The sequence below is a fragment of the Ptychodera flava genome, chromosome 15 (genome assembly GCF_041260155.1).
Source record: "Ptychodera flava strain L36383 chromosome 15, AS_Pfla_20210202, whole genome shotgun sequence".
NCBI classification, from domain to species: Eukaryota; Metazoa; Hemichordata; class Enteropneusta; family Ptychoderidae; genus Ptychodera; species Ptychodera flava.
In genome coordinates, this window is record NC_091942.1 from 7,470,753 (window position 1) to 7,491,321 (window position 20,569).

Sequence of the window (20,569 nt, forward strand, 5' to 3'; positions counted from 1 at the left end):
ACATATAGTCTACATATATACATTCAAGCCACTGTTACTTTTACATATTTTCAATTTTTTTATTCACTCTATCATTCAAAGGGCAAAAGCTCATCCACAGGATGAAGTACCAATCTTCTAGTCTAAGTAGACAATGAAGTGATTCGATTAAAGTGCCTTGCTGAAGTGCATAACACCATGCTCAAGTCACGAACTCATCCATCTCCCGATAGTGAAACTGCCACTCTGTCCATACCTACATGTGGGTCTCACACTCACCATCCGTTAACTACGAGTCTGATACCCTAACCAATGGGCACATCACTACCCCTACCAATTCCTACACAAATTCCACATACCACATGTACCAGCTCACTTTACAATTCCATGTAAAATCTGCACTTACTCCAAAATGAATGAATATGAAAATACTTGTTCTCTGTCTCTGTTATCTTGCTTTGATATATATATATATATATATATATATATATAATATATATATATATATATATATATATATATATATATATATATATATAATATATATATATATATATATATATATATATATATATATATATATATATATATATATATATATATATATATATATATATATATCAAAGCAAGATAACAGAGACAGAGAACAAAGTATTTTCATATTCATTCATTTTGGAGTAAGTGCAGAGTCCCATTTCGAAGAGTATGCACATACATGTATATCGAGTGTGAAGTGCTAGTAATAGGTCCAAAACTTGGTTTTTCATACCTACATTTGGGTCTCACACTCATCATCCTTTAACTATGAGTCTGATACCCTAACCAATGGGCCATGATACCTCCTACACAATTCCACATACCACATGTACCACCTCACTTTACAATTCCATGTAAATCTGCACTTACTCCAAAATGAATGAATATGAAATACTTTGTTCTCTGTCTCTGTTATCTTGCTTTGATATATATATATATATATATATATATATATATATATATATATATATATATATATATATATATATATATATAATATAATATATATATATATATATATATATATATATATATATATATATATATATATATATATATATATATATATATATATATATATATATATATATATATATATATATATATATATATATATATATATATATATACCGTAGTATATATACACACATCAAAGCAAGATAACAGAGACAGAGAACAAAGTATTTTCGTATTCATTCATTTCGGAGCAAGTGCAGTGCAGAGTCCCTTTTCAGAGTATACACATACATGTATATCAAGTGTGAAGCAATACTAGGTAATAGGTCCAAAACTCAGTTTTTACCTCTTTCACAGAATGTACAACATCATGGCAATGACGCAAAGTGAATTTAAACTTACCACAATATGAATGTAGTGTTGTCCGTTTGCATGTAGGTCTTCTATGAACTCCTTGATTCCACCAAATGTAGTTGTGTTTAACGTAAAGCCTTTGAGATCTATGGAATAATCATTGTCATTCCATTGTACGTCCTGAAATGTGGGAAAAAGCCATCCAATTATTTTCCAAGACCCTCAATTTAATAAGTTACAAATACATGTACCTCTGAATGTTCTTACTGAATGCATTGACCAGCTACTGTTGAGGTGCCACCTTGAAATAATTGTCTCACTCACAGTGTCTAGTGTATGGACAATACTGGGGCTCCCCTCCAGGGGGGGGAGGGTTGATAATTTTTATGTGAAAATACTGTACTATATGTCTTTCATTGTTGAACTATATTTGTATTCTTTATTTTGTGTAGGAATTAATTTGATCTTTCAGGGACAAATACACACATGCTGACATTCAAAGAGAACTAGACTTAGAGAATCTTATGTACATGTAGAATGATGTAAACACAGATGCAAAAGAGTCAAACAGCAATAACTTCAGTACCATGCTAATACAAATACATGTAAGGCATTGTGAAAGCATACATATGTATACACAGTAGTATACAGTACATGTATAATATGGCCTAAAGATGATCTCTGGTAAACATTTAAAGGCGGAGCCTCCCTTTAAAAGGGCGCAAAGCTATGGCAGCATTCATTGTGTAAGTGGACACCAAACAGGCAACACGGGGACACACGCTCCAGAAAATGCCTCTTTTTAGTTTTTTCCGACCGCAAAAACGCTGACAGACTGCCAAGCGGTCAGCACGAAGCAGCTGCTGATCGAACTCTGTGGTTATATTCAAATTCTAACCTGACTGGAAGACGATTTTTTAGGAAATTCAAGTGTTGGTGGTGGGGAATCAATGACCTTTGACGATTTGAACCGACCGTCAATCAAACGCTTGTATAAACTCTGTTTGCAGGATTAGCAAAAGGTGACAAAAGGTTGAGATCTGTTTGTGCAATTAATGTATAGAAATAAAATATTGTACTGGCCAAGTGTTTGACTGGGAGGAGAACTCCACTAATGCGAGAACCTGGGATTGAAAATTGCGGCTTTAAGAGTCAGAACGACTACAAGCTGTTTTGAATACTACATCGGCTATACCTGTCACATTGTAACAATTTGTTTATAAAGTCACCTGTGATGTCAGCATTTAGCCTGCATGGGGCATATCGTGAGTGAAAAAACAAACTGTGAAACTTGATAGCATCTCTTTAACCTGTTCACCCCAAATTGCCTGTACGCCTGTCCACAATCACCATTGATGACATTGCTTTCGGGCCAAACTATAGTAGCGATAGGGTAAAAGACCAGTATTCCTGTATTTTCATCGGCAGCATAGCTGTCAAATGTTGGAGCTGTATCATTCACGAAGATTTGACAGTAAACCAATCAGCAGAACACAGTGTGTACATTGATGTCATGTTCTCACCTGAGGGATCTTAGCCTGTCTCATTCTCTCGGTGACTGCCCGTGTTCCTGCCAACGTGTCGTAACCCCATCTGCAGAGATGGAATCCCAGACCCCAGTATGGCGGCATGAACGGTCGTCCTATCACTTCGGTGTACTGCTGTATGACCTCATCTGGTGTGGGACCCAAGAAGACATAGAAATCCAGCACTCCTCCAATTGTACGCCATGTCAAGTATGGCGCTGGTTGCAGAATGACGTCTGTTGAAAGAGAAGTTTCACTAAAATGGAAGAATTAAAACGATGATATCGAGAGTTCTTTGTCAGATAAAAGCTTTCATATCTTCAGATTTGGCAGAGGGAGATTCTTTGAAGCATTGCTACCAGGAGTGTACCATTGAGGAATATTAATTTTGTGGCTGACTTTCACATCAAAATACAAAGCACTGTGAATTTATTCAATACCAAACTGGAAGACAGGAGCAACTAAACTTTAGTCTTGACTCTGCTGAAATATGAAAATAAATTTGCTTTATACTTGCAGTCCCTGTATTTACTTTGGTTTTACAAAAAAGTAAATCTGCCATTTGCATTACATAAATATTGTTATTACTAACATTACATTAAACATGCAAGTGGTCCATTTATTTCAGATAGAAACATCGTTTTGTGTTTTCATTATAGGCTGAAAGAACTTTGAAAAGGATGCGGAATTTGGATGAAACTTTAATAATAATAATTTTTATCTTATGATCTTGGAAATTTTAACTTCTCCATCTAATTGATCGTTTACTACCACTGAAAAAAATCTTGAGCAGTACTCTTTGAAAGTTTACAATGGATCCCATTATAAAATTTAATGTGCTTTTGGTGTCATTATACAGCATGTGACTTTTTATAGGCAGTCAGGAAGCCAATCCTTCAAAAAATAGAAGAAAAAACTTTGAAAGGGCAGATAGCACTTAATCTAAACTTCCTTCACAATATATACAGAGGAAATTTAACCCTTTTCCTGCCAAGTCGGTGAAAATCCACTTGAAATTCGGTGTAGCTAGAATCTGAGCAGCCACAGCCGTTATCCTCCCAAGGCGGTGGAAATCGGGCTACTTTTTGGTACTCCCTTTCCTGCCTAGTGGACGGAACTACGTGTAGCAAACCCTTGCTCGCGCTAGGGGTCGTTCGAGGACAGGTTTTGGGCGAGGAACGGCGTTTGCTCTCGAAATGGGTTCACAGAGAGTCCAACGACAGGGAAAGGTGCGGAAGCTACCCAGCCAGTCCCCCAACCCATTGGGGGACTGGTTTTTTTGGGGGGACGAGTAGCGTACTTGGCAGGTTAGCACGGTGACGTATTCTAGCGGAGTTTGGGTTAACTTGGCTCTGAGGCACTACATAGATTGCGGCCGAAATTGACCGTCTCGGCAATGCTAATCTGTAAGGCAACCGCCTAAGACCGCCTCAGCTGGCGGTGCAATTTTTTGCCAATGGTGCGAGACGAAAATCACGGACTTAGTCCTGATTGACGGGAAGTGCGGACGGATTTGACGGACTCGGCTTGATTAGTCCCTGACATGGAACTGATCCGAACGGACTTGAGCGACATTTGTGAAGGGTAACCAATGCTTTTAACCGACTTGTTACCTTCTCGAAAAGACTACCCACTCAGATGTCGGACGTTCTCGGCTGCACTTGGCTCTAGACGTTCAAGCAGTGCAACGAAACAAACCGCCTCAGCCTTGCCATTCACGAACATGGCCTCAAAATTTGATACCATTGCTCACCGACTTGGCGGCTGCGGTTAGGTGCGTGAACCGTTGTTCACCGACTTGTTACGCCTATGTTGTCCCTGTGAAGTTCGGCTAACAGCCGAGTCTAACGGGAGTTGGCAGACCTTGTTTGGTTTATACCGTAGTATGACCGACTCAGGTAGAGGTACCTGTCGGTATATTCCGAGTTTTACGCACTCGGGCGTCAATGACGGGTCGTCATCACCGCTGATGACGTAGACGTGCTGGCCACGTTATTTAAAGGAGCCATGTTTGCCCAACGGACGAGGCCGAGACAGCTGTTGACAATTTTGGCATCCTTCATCTTTGACCGCCTTAGTTGGGTAAGCCGCTCGGCAGGCGACGGTTATGACCTAAACAAGCCGCTGAAGCACTGTTCGTTGCCGTACAAGAACGAGACGGCCAGTCCATTACTGCTTAATGGGCGATCTGTCGGGTTGGCTTGTCACCGACTTGGATGACAATACGCCCTGCGCAGGCGTACTTAGAAGGGACATGAGGTTAAAGATACGGGTTTCCCACCCGTACTAAACATGGGCTTGGGCCAACGTCCTTGGGTGGCAGGTGCGCATGCCACGTACCCAGCTGGACGGAATGTCAAGTTGAGATGCTAATGACATTGACTATGTTATGCTAAGTGCTCGAGGGATTTGCATTGCAAATGAGTATTATAGCATATCAAATGGTGCGGACAGGCAATTTACATGACGGGTAGGAATGTCAGCGCCGGTTGGTGGACTGATTGCCGTAGGTCCATTATAATAACAGGTGGCTGCATATATAAACACCCCTGCGTCCAATCATGTCCAGGGCTTTGTTTCCCTGTGGCTTAAAAGGGTGGGACCTGCTAGTCTGTCGACACTGTTCCAGACATGAGCTTGACGGACCGCAAAAGTTTTCTGAAGGCGAGCAGACGACTGAAGCTCAAAGATGCAGAGTCTCCGGGCGGTAGTGGTAGCGATCGTTGTGATGTCCCTAGTAAACGTTCTAAGAAATCGGGCAAGAAACGCTCCCGTAAGGCAAAGCTATCTCCGGCTGAAAAACCCAGTGGTAAGCGTAAACGTAAGACTGATCGTTCTGCCGATGAGGATGATGATGGGTCACCGGTTGCCAGTGGTTCTCACCCGGCTGCTCCGGGAGAGACTACTTCACCTGCAGAGACTACATCTGCTCTTGTGGGAGATACTTCACCTGCACAGACTACGTCTGCTGCTGCTAGTGAGACAGTGAGTAACGAGACGGCTGATGCCATTGGTTCTCCCCCGGCTGCTCCGGGAGAGACACCACCTGTTGCTTGCACCATGAGCCCTCATCCTGCGTCAGGAGAGGTTCCTGTGCCCAGTGCGAAAGAGCTTGAGTCCTCGTCATCAGCAGAGGCTGCCCAGCCCGCTCCTGCCATAGTTTCGTGTGCTGCGATGTCCCCGCCGAAAAAGATAGTGCGGAGGGTTCGTTATCAGGATAGCCCACCTGATTTTGAGCCAGATATGATCCTTGATGCCGCTACGGGCGAGTTCAGGCCCAGACGCCCAGACGACGGTGATATCACCGCTGAGTCCGACTCGGAGGTTGACGAGGATGCGGCAGAGGATGATGACTTTTATGACAGGCAGTATGTAGGTGAGGCAAGCTCTGACGACGATGATGACGTTGCTGCTGTGTTGGCGGAGGACGACACCCCTCCTGTCTGGCGTATGTCGGAAACTACTGATGCTAATATATTTGAGGAGACCGATTTTGACCATGAGAGAGGACCGACTTTCACCTTGCCCAGCCACTCCCGTGAGATCGATTACTTTTTTAAGTTTATTCCAGCTACACTGATCAGATTGGCAAAGGACGAGACTAACAAATACGCCAAATTCCACCAGCGATATATCACTAGGAAGATAGATAAATACTGGCGTAACGCTGACTACCGAGAGGTGCAGGCGTTCATTGGCGTCTTAGTCTGTATGGGTATCGACCGTAAATCATCAGTGGAGGATTATTGGTCTAGCGATCCATTTCTGAGAAACCAGGGTATTTCTACTGTGATTACCCGCAGTCGCTTTCAGCAGCTTATGCGATACTTTCATCTGGCAGACCCAGAGAACGATCCACGTCGTGATCCTGATGAGGCACGCCGCCGACGTCGGTGTCAGGAGGATCCCCTTTATAAAATCAATCCATGGATGGAGCCCATAGTTGACAGGTGCGTGAATAATTATAAGATGGGTAGAGAGATCTCCATCGACGAGGGCATGGTGCGATTTAAGGGCCGTTCTAAATTTAAGCAGAGATTACCGCATAAGCCTGATCGAGACGGTTTCAAGATATGGCAGCTGTGCGACTCCACCACTGCATACATCGCTAACTTTGCACCGTACCTAGGTGTGAAATTTCGGGATCGGACTGATGGGAGACGGCAGGAGCGAGGTGTGGTGAAAAGAATTACGATGGAGCTGGTCCAGCCATTTTGTGGATATAATCACAGCCTATTTTGTGATAGCCTGTTTAGCACGGTCGTTACTGCTAGAGAGCTGATGGAGACCGGGATCTACATGGTCGGGAGTTTTAACCGCCGTAATCGTCGCACCATGCCCCCTCAATTAATTCCGCCGGGTAAGAGGAAGCGCCTTCCTCTGTCTGTTGGGGATATGAAAGCCACGACCAGAACGGACTCTCGTCTTAACATCACTGCTTATCAGGATAGTAACGCTCAGGTGCTGATCTTGAATACGGTCTATCCACCCTTGGAGTGCGTGCAAGTGGGGAGGGAGACGAGCAGCGACAAGTGCCTCTGTCGCTGTATAATTATCGCCGGTACGTGGGAGGTGTCGTCCGAGCCAACCAGAAGCACAAGTACTTTCACACTGGGCGCAAGAATCACAGATGGTGGACATATCTGGCATGTTACCTGATTGATGTTGCCCTGGTAAATGCATATATATGCTTCAAGCATGTACACCCTGATAGTAAGCTGACCCATAAGATGTTTCATCTGCATGTCGGGAAACAACTCATTGGCGGTTATTGTGGGCGATCGCAGCCCAGTGTGAGAGAGGTCGAGGCCACCGTTTCTCTTGCCTCGTACATAAATCCACAAAATCAGCCGATGCACGTTGTCAGCCGTTTGGAGGGGCGGCAGAAATGCTGTAAAGTGTGCAGCAGAGAGGGTAAGACCACTGCGAGCGGACGACTGTCTGAGACGTCAAAGGATGTAGTCTGTGCGGGGTTCATCTTCACGAGGGCGAGTGTTTTGCGGCTTTTCATCATCGCATGATGCTACGAGGTAAGAGGAGCGTTGGCGTGCAGACCTCTACTCACACAGCCCCGACGACACCCATCAGCAAGAGAACCCAACGTAAATAACGGACAGGGGACAGCTTCGCCTAACAGTGGCTTGACTGTATTCTTAACACGGACCATGATCACATTTTGAGCACGGTTGTGCCGTTTGTTTGTGCTTTACGATCCCGCTGATTGTAAATTGAAACACGGATTATTTTGTACAATCCCCCCGATTGTAATCTTTGTAACACGGACCATGCACTTGGACGTCGAGACAGACTCTGAGATTTATTATTCGGCATAATGTAAATTATTCCCGAATAAAATACTATCTATGGATCGCATATTTTCGTTTGTTTTGTTTAGACGGATTATTTTGTACAATTCCCCCTATTATAATTTTTGTAACACGGATCTGCCACCCCGATTGTAATTTTTGAAACACGGACCATGCACTCGGACGTCGAGACAGACTCCGAGATTTATTGTTCGGCATAATGTAAATTATTCCCGAATAAAATACTATCTATGATCGCATATTTTTGTTTGTTTTGTTTTTACCCCCACTTTCGTTTTTGGCAGATCCGTAAGGACGCTATAGTAATGGATGAACGTGCGTTGTATCATGTGGGAGGGGCACAGCCCAACGGAGGCTGTGCTCGTGCGACGTAGACGTTGTACCAACCATCTGTCGTTTGGGTTAGTGCATAGAGCAGTTGCACTGTCCAGAGCTAAGGTGGTACAAAACTGCACCTTAGTAACAACTGCACAACTAACCTGTTAGGAACGGTAACACTAACGAGCTAAGGGTGCACTGAACTGGCCAAACTACGTACACGCCTTCCTTCAATGGCGAAGCTATGTCGTTGACACTACGTCAAAGCAGACTGCACTGTGCGACTCTTCCAAGTCGTTCAAAGTACGTGCCAAGTGACACAACCCAGGGGGAACAGGACAGGTTTGAGGGTGCTGCCGCACCCATAGCACTAACCCCTGGGTCTTTTACTAACCCACGAGCGAGGTGATGTTTCCCCGGTGTGGACGTGCGTGCCGGCGAACGAGCTTTACTTCCGCAAAAGTAAGCTAGAAAAGGGCATAAAAGTGCACGTCCCCCGGGGCAAACAACGCCCAAGACCTCGTCATTTTCTCGACACAACCTCATCAGCGGTTGCCCCTCTATACGGGCATTCAAAAATTTTTGAAGTCTAACACGTATATGGTCGGTAATCGTACCCCGAAATGCGGTATTTTCCCGCCAAATGCCTGGCAGGAAAGCGTGCAGGAGAGCCTATCTTCTGTAGACACGGAAAAGGGGGCCGGTTTTGACCGACTTGGCAGGATAACGGACAGGGGCGCTCGGCAGGAAAAGGGTTAAAGCATTACAGAATTCTGGAGTAAATATTGACAGTTAATAAAACACTTCAACTTTTTCTTTTTTGAAGATGAGACGATGGAAATTCTGCCATCTATGCAACTTACCCATGGCATTGCTGTTGAGCAGAAAGACACCATGAGCTTTTCCATCTTTTTCAACAGACAAGTAGAACGGATGTGAACCGTACAGGTTTGCATGTTCCTAAAATTATTGAAAGGGAAAACAAAACCATTTATTATAAATTAGTCATATAGTATTCTCACTATTTTAACAAACACCGTTACCTCACACTATCATTGCGAAGGATTCATGTCATATATTGGAATACCAGGTACATTTGATAGTAGATACATCAGTATCACCACTTAAAAGACCCTCCATGGACTCTCTATCTTACGAATTTAATAACACTACATTCTTCACCATATACGCTTCACCCATCTGACAAAAACCTTCTTCACACACTCAGATGGAATCTGACTTCCTCACCAGCTCCTGTCTTTTGGAACTCATCTTTACCCATGGACATAAACCCTATCCCAATATCAACCCTTTCAAAAGACACTTAAAAACACATTTTCCAGAGAGCATTTTAGATATCAACCAAAGTGCCACTGAGCATTGTATCATTTTTGGATATTAGGCACTATAGAGAGACAGACTTGCATTGGTGTTATGAAATTCTACACGCAGCTATTCACACCAACGCATGCAATTGGACTCTAATCACAGTGTCCATAGCTGTATGTGCATAGCTTTACTCTTATTTAGAGTGCAAGGAAGTCTTTCGAAATGTCTTACACACCACCAAATGTAGGAATTGACAAATCTGTACAGTTTCAGGGCCAATTGCTTTGTTAGTGTATGGTATCTCATACACTACATTCTAACATCTACCATTTTGTTTAAATATTGTTACACAAATGTATGCACCTCGAATACAACTTTTTCTCTATCCCATTACTGGAATTTATCCTCTCTTTTCTCTTAGTATACATGTAGTTATAGCCATAACATAGTATTTTGTTGTTGGGATTGATAGCTAGGGGAAAATTTCTACATAAATTTGAGCAGTGTACAGAATCAACACTTCATGACAATGGTTTCTGAGGTCCAATGAGTACATTACAATAAACAGGTTTGTTAGACTCCAGTGGAATCAAAAGTTTATGACGCTTCATTTGACTGAGGAATCTCACCTCTGGTTGATGGTCTCTTGTCCAGAATGCAAATTTACTCCAGTTGATATCGTGCAAAAAGCGCCCTCTATGTTCTCCAAGGCCGTAGATGTACGGCGACGCGAGAGTTGAAGTGATCTGAAGAAACTGGTCGGCAAAGATCAGCGGGCCTACTGTACTGTTAAACCTGAAATATGAACAAAGATACAGCTTCAAATCTTGAGAAGTGATACATACAGATCTGAGGATTATCCCCTTTGCACAAGCTTGTAATCCTCTTTCTTCAATGTCAAAATTTCTTGAATTTTCTGACCTTGTCCATAGCATCTGGCTACCCGAAAATGGCAAATTCTAAATCAACCTGTCAACTTTGGGTATTTTAAATATTCAAATCAATTCTCAGACTACTGACAGCTCTTGAATAAACAACTTCTAAAATAACCTTAACTTTCAAGATGTTTGACTGAAAGTTCACTTTAAATGAGTTCAATTTCCATTTAATGTAAACGGTATGATGCCCATTGAAACTGTGTAAGATTGAAAATTTTGCTCAAATTTTTCACAAAAAGTCTCCAAATCATTCCGTTTCAAAATCAAGAATAATAATCAGAGGTCAGTTTGTAAACTTCAGTGTGAGAGAAATCAGTTACTTAAGATAAACAAAATTTGACATTCAAAGTATCTGCTATCCCTAAGTCTATGAGGAAAAATAATATTTTTTATTTCAAACAAACTAAAAGATCAAAACCTCACTCATTCCACAAGCTTAAAAATGAGTGTACAAAGTGACAAACAGTATGCTGGTGAAGTATTGCAAACACTAGAGCATTAACATCTGTTCTTGAGGTGTTTTCTACCACAAGTAAACCTCACTCTGAACTACATTGTGTGAATTAAGACCAATATTTCAATTCAGGACAATTTTCATAGAAATGCCATTTTACACCTTCAAAGATAACTTCAACAGTATAAATTTAAAAGGTTAGGCCATGGTCTTTTTCCTTGATGGTGTTCAGAATATGGTATATGCGTATTTGTTTATTGTTTACACATAAAGGGCCGTCTGGCTAGCATCCAACTCAGATAGCATAAAACCAGAATGACGTATTATCGACTGTTGCCAATTTCTTTTTGATAACAAGAGATAGTTGAAGGTAATTATTCACAAAAACAGCAGCAGATGCACAACACACGATAAATGTATGCTATTCACGTACGGTGGGAAGAAACAAATTAACATTTGTCAGCTACGTGTTGGATTAACACTTACAGTACGGTGTGGGTAGATTTTCTAATGACTGAAATTCCAAATGGTCGAGTAGTGTATTCAACTGAATAGTTGGGTTCAGCTGACCTCTGTGCCACATTGGGAACTTCTATCGGTACTTCATATCTCGTGACCTTTGGGTCATAGATCTGTTGAAAGCAATGTTTCAATGTCAGAATTTTCTAAGTTGAGTCAACAAAGAACACAGCAAATACATGTACATATTATGTTCTCTATCATTTCTTTTTTCAGTTCTGTTCTTTGATGACTCTTGCACTAATATTGTCTCACTGTTTGAAAAAATGGGGGAACTGTTTAATCACTCTGAACACCAAATGGTGAGTTGGTAAATAAACAAAAACCATCTTGAAATAGTGTACATGTACATGTATTGCTCATTTTTCAAAAAAACTATTATAGTAATTGGTATATAAACTGTACTTGCATGCAGTTTACAAGTACAAGTATTAACCCTTTGAGTGCCAAAGTCAATTTTTGTCACCTTTATAAAAAATATACCCCAGTCAAATTTTTTCAGATTTTTGCCAAAATCTTAACTAGATACTGTAGCCAATGAAATATGATGTCCATTTGATCAAAAACTATCGACAAATTACAGTAAAATTCATTAAATTGGTAAAATGTTGTAAATTTTGGTGGGAAAATTACTGCACTCAAACGGTTAAAGACTGTAACTTTTTGATAGAATATTCTCAGACTGGTATTATTGTCCTGTCAGTAAAATACAAATGCTCGTTCTATTCCAAATTCATATTAAAATACCCTGAGTTATTCAATGCAGTCAATTGCATGATATCAGATGTCATTTCTTTTAAAACTGAATTTTAGTCCAAAAAAAAATATTTCTTCCATGATATTAACATTCAAGGATGGTATAGTGAACAGTGTGGTGTTTGCAAGGCAAATCATATATTTTGTGTTCAAATGTACTTTACAGAGCTGAAGAATATATATATAGCTAGTTTTCCAGATCACATAATGAGAAAATTTTCATAAGTTAGTGAATCTTTCTAGGGCACATTTCATTTTACTTCGATATCACTGTGAATGTGTTCATGTATTGAAAAAACTTCCATTCAAATATCTACACATGTATGTATACACAATATGGCTGGCAATACCAGCAAGGTTGTGAAACGTGACCTACTGCTTTCTCTGTTTTCAATGTACACGGTGACTGTGTATTCATCATACTGGAGAGTGGGTCGTTTATCAAACTGATGAAAGTTGATGACAACATTTTGAGATTTAATACAACCAACCCTTTTCCTGCCAAGTCGGTGAAAATCCGCTTGAAATTCGGTGTAGCTAGAAGCTGAGCAGCCACGGCCGTTATCCTCCTAAGGCGGTGGAAATCGGGCTCCTTTTTGGTACCCCCCTTTCCTGCCTAGTCGACGGAACTACGTGTAGCAAACCCTTGCTCACGCTAGGGGTCGTTCGAGGACAGGTTTTGGGCGAGGAACGGCGTTTGCTCTCGAAATGGGTTCACAGGGAGTCCAAGGACAGGGAAAGGTGCAGAAACCTGTCCGCCAGTCCCCCACACCCGAGGGGGGCTGGTTTTTTTTTACCGCTTTTTAGCGGACTTGGCAGGATAGCATGGTGACGTTTTCTGGCGGAGTTGGACGTACTTGGCTGCCTGGCACTATACAGATTGCTGCCGAACTTGACCAACTCGGCAATGCTAATCTAGAAGGCTACCTCTTGCAAACGACTTGGCAGATATGCCGATGGTGCGAGACGAAAGTCACTTATTCAGTTGTGCGTGACTGAAAATGAGAACGTATTTTTGACGGGACGGCTCGACTTGTTCCTCCCATGGAACGGATATGAACGACTCGGAAATACCATTACAAACTGGTGTCCGACGTACTAAGCTGGGCTTCAGCTCTGCAAGTTCAAGCCAGGCAACGTCCTTCACTGCCTTGGCCGTGCCATTCAATGGACGTAGCTTTGGATTTTTTATTTATTCCACCGTCCGAAGTACTGGCTCTGGTTTGCAGGCAAACGTATCCTCTTGCCGATGCATTGGTAACTACGTACGCTGTTTGCGTACAGAGAATTCAAAAGGGCACATGAGGTCAATATGCTACATGTACGGGGATACCGTCTGCATTTTAGCAGGGACTGGCTTTTGTTATGCAAACCAGCTAGCAGTACAATATGGCTGCCAGCATGTGGACACGTCGATGGCTAGAACAATGGAAGCATATTGCGTTGCACCCGTGCATCGCAAAAGTGAACTGAAGACTTGGGGGTAGTGACTGGTTATCACTGGTTAGCTGCAGCCCAAGCCATGTCGGTACAAACCCGTACCTGACTGAGGACCACTCGATTAAGTCAGTAATGAACGGTAACACTCGTAAGCCAACTCCCAACTGAGCTGGCAAAACTACGTAAAGCTGTGCTTCAATGGCTCAGCCATGTCGTTAATACACGGCAAAAACGTAGTTTTTGTGCTACACTGCCAAGTCGTTGGAGGTACGTATTCAATTGCCCCTACCCTGGGGAAACAGGACAGGTTTGACGGTGCTTCTGCACCCCTAGCACGACCCTCAGGGCCTCTGACTAACAGACGAGTGAGGTGATGTTTGTGCCTAGCGGACGTGCGTAATACTGAAGGAGTTTATTTCCGAAAAAATAAACATGAAACGGCAATAAAATGACGCACTCCCAGGGGCAAACAAAGCCGGTGACCTCAATTTTTTTCTGCAGCAACCCTTGAGCTCCTTCCCCTGTCTACGGGCATGTAGAAATTATCGAAGTCTAACACGTATAAGTACGGCTAAAACTACCCTGAAAATGGGCGATTTCTGCCAAAATGGCTGGCAGGATAACATGCAGGAGAGCCAATCTTTTGCAGGCACATATTATGGGGCGGTTTTCTACTGACTTGGGAGAATAACGGACAAGGGCGCTCGGCAGGAAAAGAGTTAATACAACCAACCAGGTTTTCTAAATGTGCATAAACTTGAAAAGGCATTAATTTTAAACAAAAATATAGAGAAATCTGTTTTGCTCGATTTCAATACAAGTTGTGCACGAAAATATTCATGTAAAATCAGTATCCAAGGTTTGTGTTAGTGTCCACTCAGAAGCAACTCTTTTTACGCCCATTTGTGTAAGCCATAGAATGAGATAAAGAACTGTATGGGTGGCACTCGAAGGTCATATGTAAATGATTCTGTTCACACTCAGTGCATACAACAGAAAGAGGCAGGGTCATTGGGACACTGCCCAAATTCTCTGAGTCAGGCAAATTTCGTCAAAGGCTATAATGACTTTTTGACAAAATTGTCTCACTAAACAATTTGCATCTATGTGTAGAGTAGATATCATGAGAGCAGAGCTGATTAAGTGACTGGAAGCCATTTTTTGATATACATTGTACATGTACTGGTACACTGGTGCATAATGTGGCCACTTCATTACTGACAAATGGTTTCTCTGAGTTACAGACGTGTTGATCAATCATGTCATCAATGTAACACGTATGACTGATGTTAACAGCTGCATTATATCAAAAAAACAGAAATAAGTGTTAAGCAATTCACCAAGTGCAGAGCTGGGTGTGAAGTGGGTTGTTGATTATAAATTGCTGTGAATGCAAAGCAGGAAAAATATTGTAACTAAATATTTTGGGTTTAGCCTAAAACTCTACTATGTCCATGAAAAAAGAAAAAAAGATAGAATAATTATATTAAACAGTGTTTCCCCAAACATCATGCAAATTTTCCATGAAATGTACTTGAAAATTTTTATCACTGTCAAACCAGTTATTCAATGAAGATGTCCAGTTAAAGTGACACAAGTTTTCAGTTTACTGCCTGCATCAAGCCAAAAACACATTGCACACATGATTAACAGCTTGCTCTGTAATCCATAAACTGATGTTATCATGCATGGTTTTTAGTGAACGGAAGTGGAAGAGCCAAAAAATAATCCATCAAAGTAAAATAATGATGTTTTAAAATAGTACTAACAGATGCTACTTTTTCTCCTTGGCTCAGGACAGCCACTAAGTGCAAGTAGTATACAAAAACCAGTGTTAAAAACTGCATGAAAAATGCACATCTAACTATTGTATTAGTACTCTGTCAAAATTTCACAGGGAAACGAGCAAATTCTTGGTTTGTGTCACTATTCAGTTGTGATTGGAAGTTATGACAAATTATGCTGGGATAACAGAATTTATACATTTCCTTCTACAGTACAGGTATATGTGGAAAATTGCACATGATATAAATTGCAAGTAAAACCAGCAGAACATAAACATCCTTCTGTTGACAAAATGAAACCTGTTCTACAGTCTCATAGTAAATGATGTTACGATTCTCCTTGATCCGTACACACACGGATAAACTAGGGAATAAGTTGCATTTGTGTTGGTGAAAGGGTAATGATTTTTTGAATCTTCACAAGAAAGGAAATTTGCATGTCTGGCAGGTGGTGTGATTAGACCATCTCAGTTGCTGATAACTTTAACTTCAAAAGTGTACAGTTTTTAACACCTACAAACATTGGTTTTCTATTCATTTACTCTAGAGTAATAAAGATCATGGATAATTTTGGAGCATACTTTTAGCAGATGATCTTGAAATTAAATTCTAATTTCAAATTGTGTACAGCCACATACAAATTACAATTGGCTTGACACAGAACATACATTTACCACTTACTTCATTTGATACATACCTTAAAGTGTACTCTGTTCTCAGTTTCAAAGAAGACGTCCAGTTGCAGCAGTTGCACATCGTTGGGGTATGGACTTTGATCATCTCTCATCAAGTAAGCAGTTTCACCAAATGGTGTTTGTCTTGTTTTGTCCTTCACATAGGATGGAAAGTCAGCAGAGTAGTAGCATGATGGAGGACCGTTGGACCTAGAGGTGTCTCCTTCTGTTAGATCATGCTCATCTGTTTGTTGTGGGCTTTTTAAGTTGGCTGTTGTTTCACGCCAGCAACAGCCTCTGGTTTCACAAGACTGTTGTGTTGCCCCTGCTTCTGGGTGACAGTCGATCAGCTTTGCCTCAGCCACCATGCACTGTGGCGAGATGTCCTTGACAGCATTGACTGGGAGGTCTTGATCTTTGACCTCACCATCGACCATTTCCCCATCTTCATTTGCCTGGTCAAGTTCATGTCGGTGCACCTCTCCATTGACATTGTTGATCGCATTCTGCTCAAGATTGGCTGAATTGGCTGGGAGGTTGTGACTTTTGACCTCAGTATCGACCTTTACAACACCCTCACTTCCTTGGACAAGTTCATGTGGGTGCACCTCACCATGGTTGATGTTATTCTGTTCAAGATTGACATGCACATTCTCTGCACTGTTCATTCCTGCATGAAGTGGTTCATCGTTATGGACAGCGTTCAAGTTCTGTGTTTGCTCGTTTTCGCCTGAGTGTTGTTGAGGTGCAATGAATACCTTGCTGTTTACTTCACCACCTTCTGTCTTTTGGGATTTTTCTAATGGAGTCCAACCTTGATTTACATTACTTGCCTCTGTCTTAGCTTGTGGTCCCGCATTCATATCTCCAATTTTGTCTTCACTTTGGTGCTCTTCATCTACAAACAGTTTTTCTTCATTTTTATCACCACTAAGGTGCTCTTCTCCCTCAAGTGTGTTTTCTTCATTTTTAATGACCAAGTGTGATTGTTGCACTACAGTCCCACGCTCAGTTTCACCTGCGTTTGGAGAGTTATCGGCCCGGTTGAGTTCAATCTGAGAAGGATCTTGAATATTCTGGTCACCAGCACCGCCTTCATTAATGTGTGTTTTCTGTGCATCATCTATCCCTCCGCTACCAGAGTGCCCGGTGTCTACCTTGCCAGGGGCAGTTTTGACATCAGCTGGTGGACTTTGTTGTCCGCTTTCACCATTTATGGCAACAGCCTTTTCATTATTTTCTCTGTTTTCCTTAGCTCGCGCTAGAGCCTCAAGCCGCCTCTGCTGATCTTCAGTGAGGGGAGTTCCCTGCCTGTCCTGCTGATCTTCTACTTGTTGAAGATGATCTAAATTGGGTTCATTTCCCTGGTGTATCTCTCCACCTCCACCCACTTGGTTGTTCTCCTCTACCTGCAGACCAGTGTCCTTGATTTCACCACCTTTAATATTTCCGTTGTCTATGTTTTGTTCATTATCCTTTATTTCACCTACATGTCCTTTGGCCACTTGATTGTTGGCACCCAATCCACTATTTTCATTCTGATCTTCTGCATTGTCCTCATTGATTTCACCCCCATGATTACTATCCACTTCTTCTACCTCATTCCTATGTTCATTTCCACCTTCCTGTTCCATGTTTCCTTGACCGGGAACATTTTGGCTTCCCATATTTGCATGGTCTTGTTTGGGTTCACCACCTTGGTGATCATCAACTTTGCCACCATTGTTCCCATCAACAGCTGTTTCCTTCTTCATCTCACTCTCACGGTTGACATCCGCAACATCTTCCTTTTGTTGATTTGCATCGTCCTCTTTCACTTTATCACCTTGGTTACTACCAGCTCCATCTTCTTCCTCACCTTGGCTACCGACTGCTTGGCCTGGTCCAGGCTTTCCATCACCTAATGCATTCTCATTGTCCTGACCACCTTCACCTGCAGCATTCTCATTCTCTCCACCTTGTTCCTCTCCAGCTTCATTGCCTTTCTCCTTTTCACTTTCCAAACCTGCTTCATTGCCGTTGACCACATCATTTCCCTCCTCACCACCGCCGCCATCATCATCTTCATCATAAGAATCAAAATCATCATCTTTAACATCATCAATCATCATCATCATCATCATCATCACCACCATCTCCATCCTTACCATCACCTTCATTGTCATCATTATTAGGTCCTAACCCAACATTATCATAATTACCGAATTCTAATTGCTTGGTGGGATAATTTATATACATATCCTCTTCACCATCACCCTGATCCTTATCAAGATCAACGGTCTTCTTTGAGCTGTCTTTCTGGGTCTCTTGCACTGCTTTATTGTTGCAGTTTGCCTGTCCCGGCTTGCAATCGCCCTGTGACATCAGTTTTGTTCCCGACTGTGAAGACTTGCTGGAGTAGTTACTGAGCATCAAAAATGATATGATTACAACGACGAAGAGAAGGAGCAGTTTGAACTTGTGTCGGCGCAGGACAAACCTATTTCCTCTCTTCATCTCTCCCCTGGTCACTGCCATTTAAATTGTTTACGTTGCAATGTTCAGATGTATGGTAATTATCGCAGAAATGTCCCACAGAACTCAGCAGTATAGCAGTTGGGATATGGTGATTACATTCCCGTAAATTCACCTGTCAGGCGCAGTCCAGGTAAAGCTGATGTAGATGATGTATAGATATATATCACTGCTCTGAAAGATAGGTAAAAGAAATCAGTGAATTACAACAAGGCAGACGTACAATGTATGTGTTGTGATCATTAACCGATAATGGAATATCATAGCATACCACATACTACTAGCATCTTAATTCATCCAATTATTACTGTGCGGCATTTCAACAAGTAATATTAAAAATAAGAAGCAAAAGTGTCCAAAAATTTGCTCTGATTTTGTCATACTGGGTTTTGAGATTACAATATCCAGAAGATCAAATACCCCAGTGTAAGTTGCTGTGCAATACTGCATCCAGAACCATTACATGCAATATCTAATAGGAGATGCTCTATTCCCCAACAGAAATGCTGAAATTTCAGCCCTGGTGGTGGGAGTGTTTAGCGGCAGTAATGTCAATGGTTGTTTGGTGGCTGAGTGTATCAGCTATTGCATCATAGCCTAAACACTATCTCTTACTCGAATAATCTCTCAGCTTCTACAGATGTATGATTATTGAACAAATATCAGTGTTCTATTGATACAATAATACTACATGCATAGATGTAAAAGCCTCACTCCTCCCTCTATGCTTCATGGATATGAAAGTACAGTTGTAGTGCATGGTACTCGTGGCTGTATGCACTAAACTTGAAAACAGCTGACCATGCCAGTATGCCAAGACATACTCAGGGGTTTCATTAAGAGCCGGCAGCCGGCGAAATTGACCGGTTACTCTCACAATTTCGCCGGCTACTTTTTCGGAAATTTGAACTCTTTCATAGCTAAAATATTGTTTACCTTGTGAAATGATCCGCACAGGTTTCACAAGCTGTGTAATCAAACTTTCAACGGCTTTTTTGTGAAACAAAATTTAGAAGACGAGCGACTACTACGATCGCCTTGTACTACGATAGAGCACGGTCTTGCGTATACTGCCGCAATAAAAATCGGAATTGCAACAGACGATTCTATTGGCTACCTGAATTGCTGATTCCTATGCGGTGACCTTTATATACGTCAATGAAAACGGGCATACTTCACATGTCGGCCGTCCTTAGCTCGACTCAAAATGGTCGATGAACAAATGAAGACGGAAACGATCGCAAGGTCAGGCTTCGCTGTACGATCCTCTGTTTTGAAGTGGACCAAGAAACAAGAGAAGGATAATTACGTGGATTTAAACTGTTTCGAAGGCAATGACCTGATTTTTTTCTCACGAAAAAACTTTCCGATTACAGTTTGAATTTTAGTAAGCCGACATGCGTTGCACTGCGGCAGGCTTAAATGTGAAGGTATATAACCAGCTGGGCGTATGATATGTACTGCTCTTTGGTCTATCGACGCCAATAAGAACGTCGCCCAGAGTGGTTACAATACGATCAGACCTCTAAATTCACTTCAAAAATGATCGTCAGCTTAAATCCAAATGTGAGTTTCTGAACGTAAAATTTTCATATCCTATATCAAGGTTCTTACTTTGCATACCCATATAGTCAAATCAACTTGATGGTCTTGTTTCTATTTGC

The 20,569-nt window shown here is 41.7% G+C and overlaps 1 protein-coding gene across 1 annotated transcript in view; it reads right to left on the reverse strand.

Moving 5' to 3' along the window:
- The window catches only part of LOC139151057 (lysosomal alpha-glucosidase-like), a 32,311-nt gene that overhangs the window by 10,062 nt on the left and 1,680 nt on the right, over nucleotides 1-20,569 (reverse strand). The window contains exons 2-7 of the mRNA XM_070723584.1: nucleotides 16,415-19,079; nucleotides 11,705-11,850; nucleotides 10,456-10,621; nucleotides 9,361-9,457; nucleotides 2,850-3,088; nucleotides 1,375-1,506 (exon numbers count right to left, since the gene is read on the reverse strand). Of these exons, the coding sequence (XP_070579685.1) occupies nucleotides 1,375-1,506; nucleotides 2,850-3,088; nucleotides 9,361-9,457; nucleotides 10,456-10,621; nucleotides 11,705-11,850; nucleotides 16,415-18,559 (2,925 nt within the window). The 5' untranslated portion in view covers nucleotides 18,560-19,079. The remainder of the gene's footprint in view (nucleotides 1-1,374; nucleotides 1,507-2,849; nucleotides 3,089-9,360; nucleotides 9,458-10,455; nucleotides 10,622-11,704; nucleotides 11,851-16,414; nucleotides 19,080-20,569) is intronic.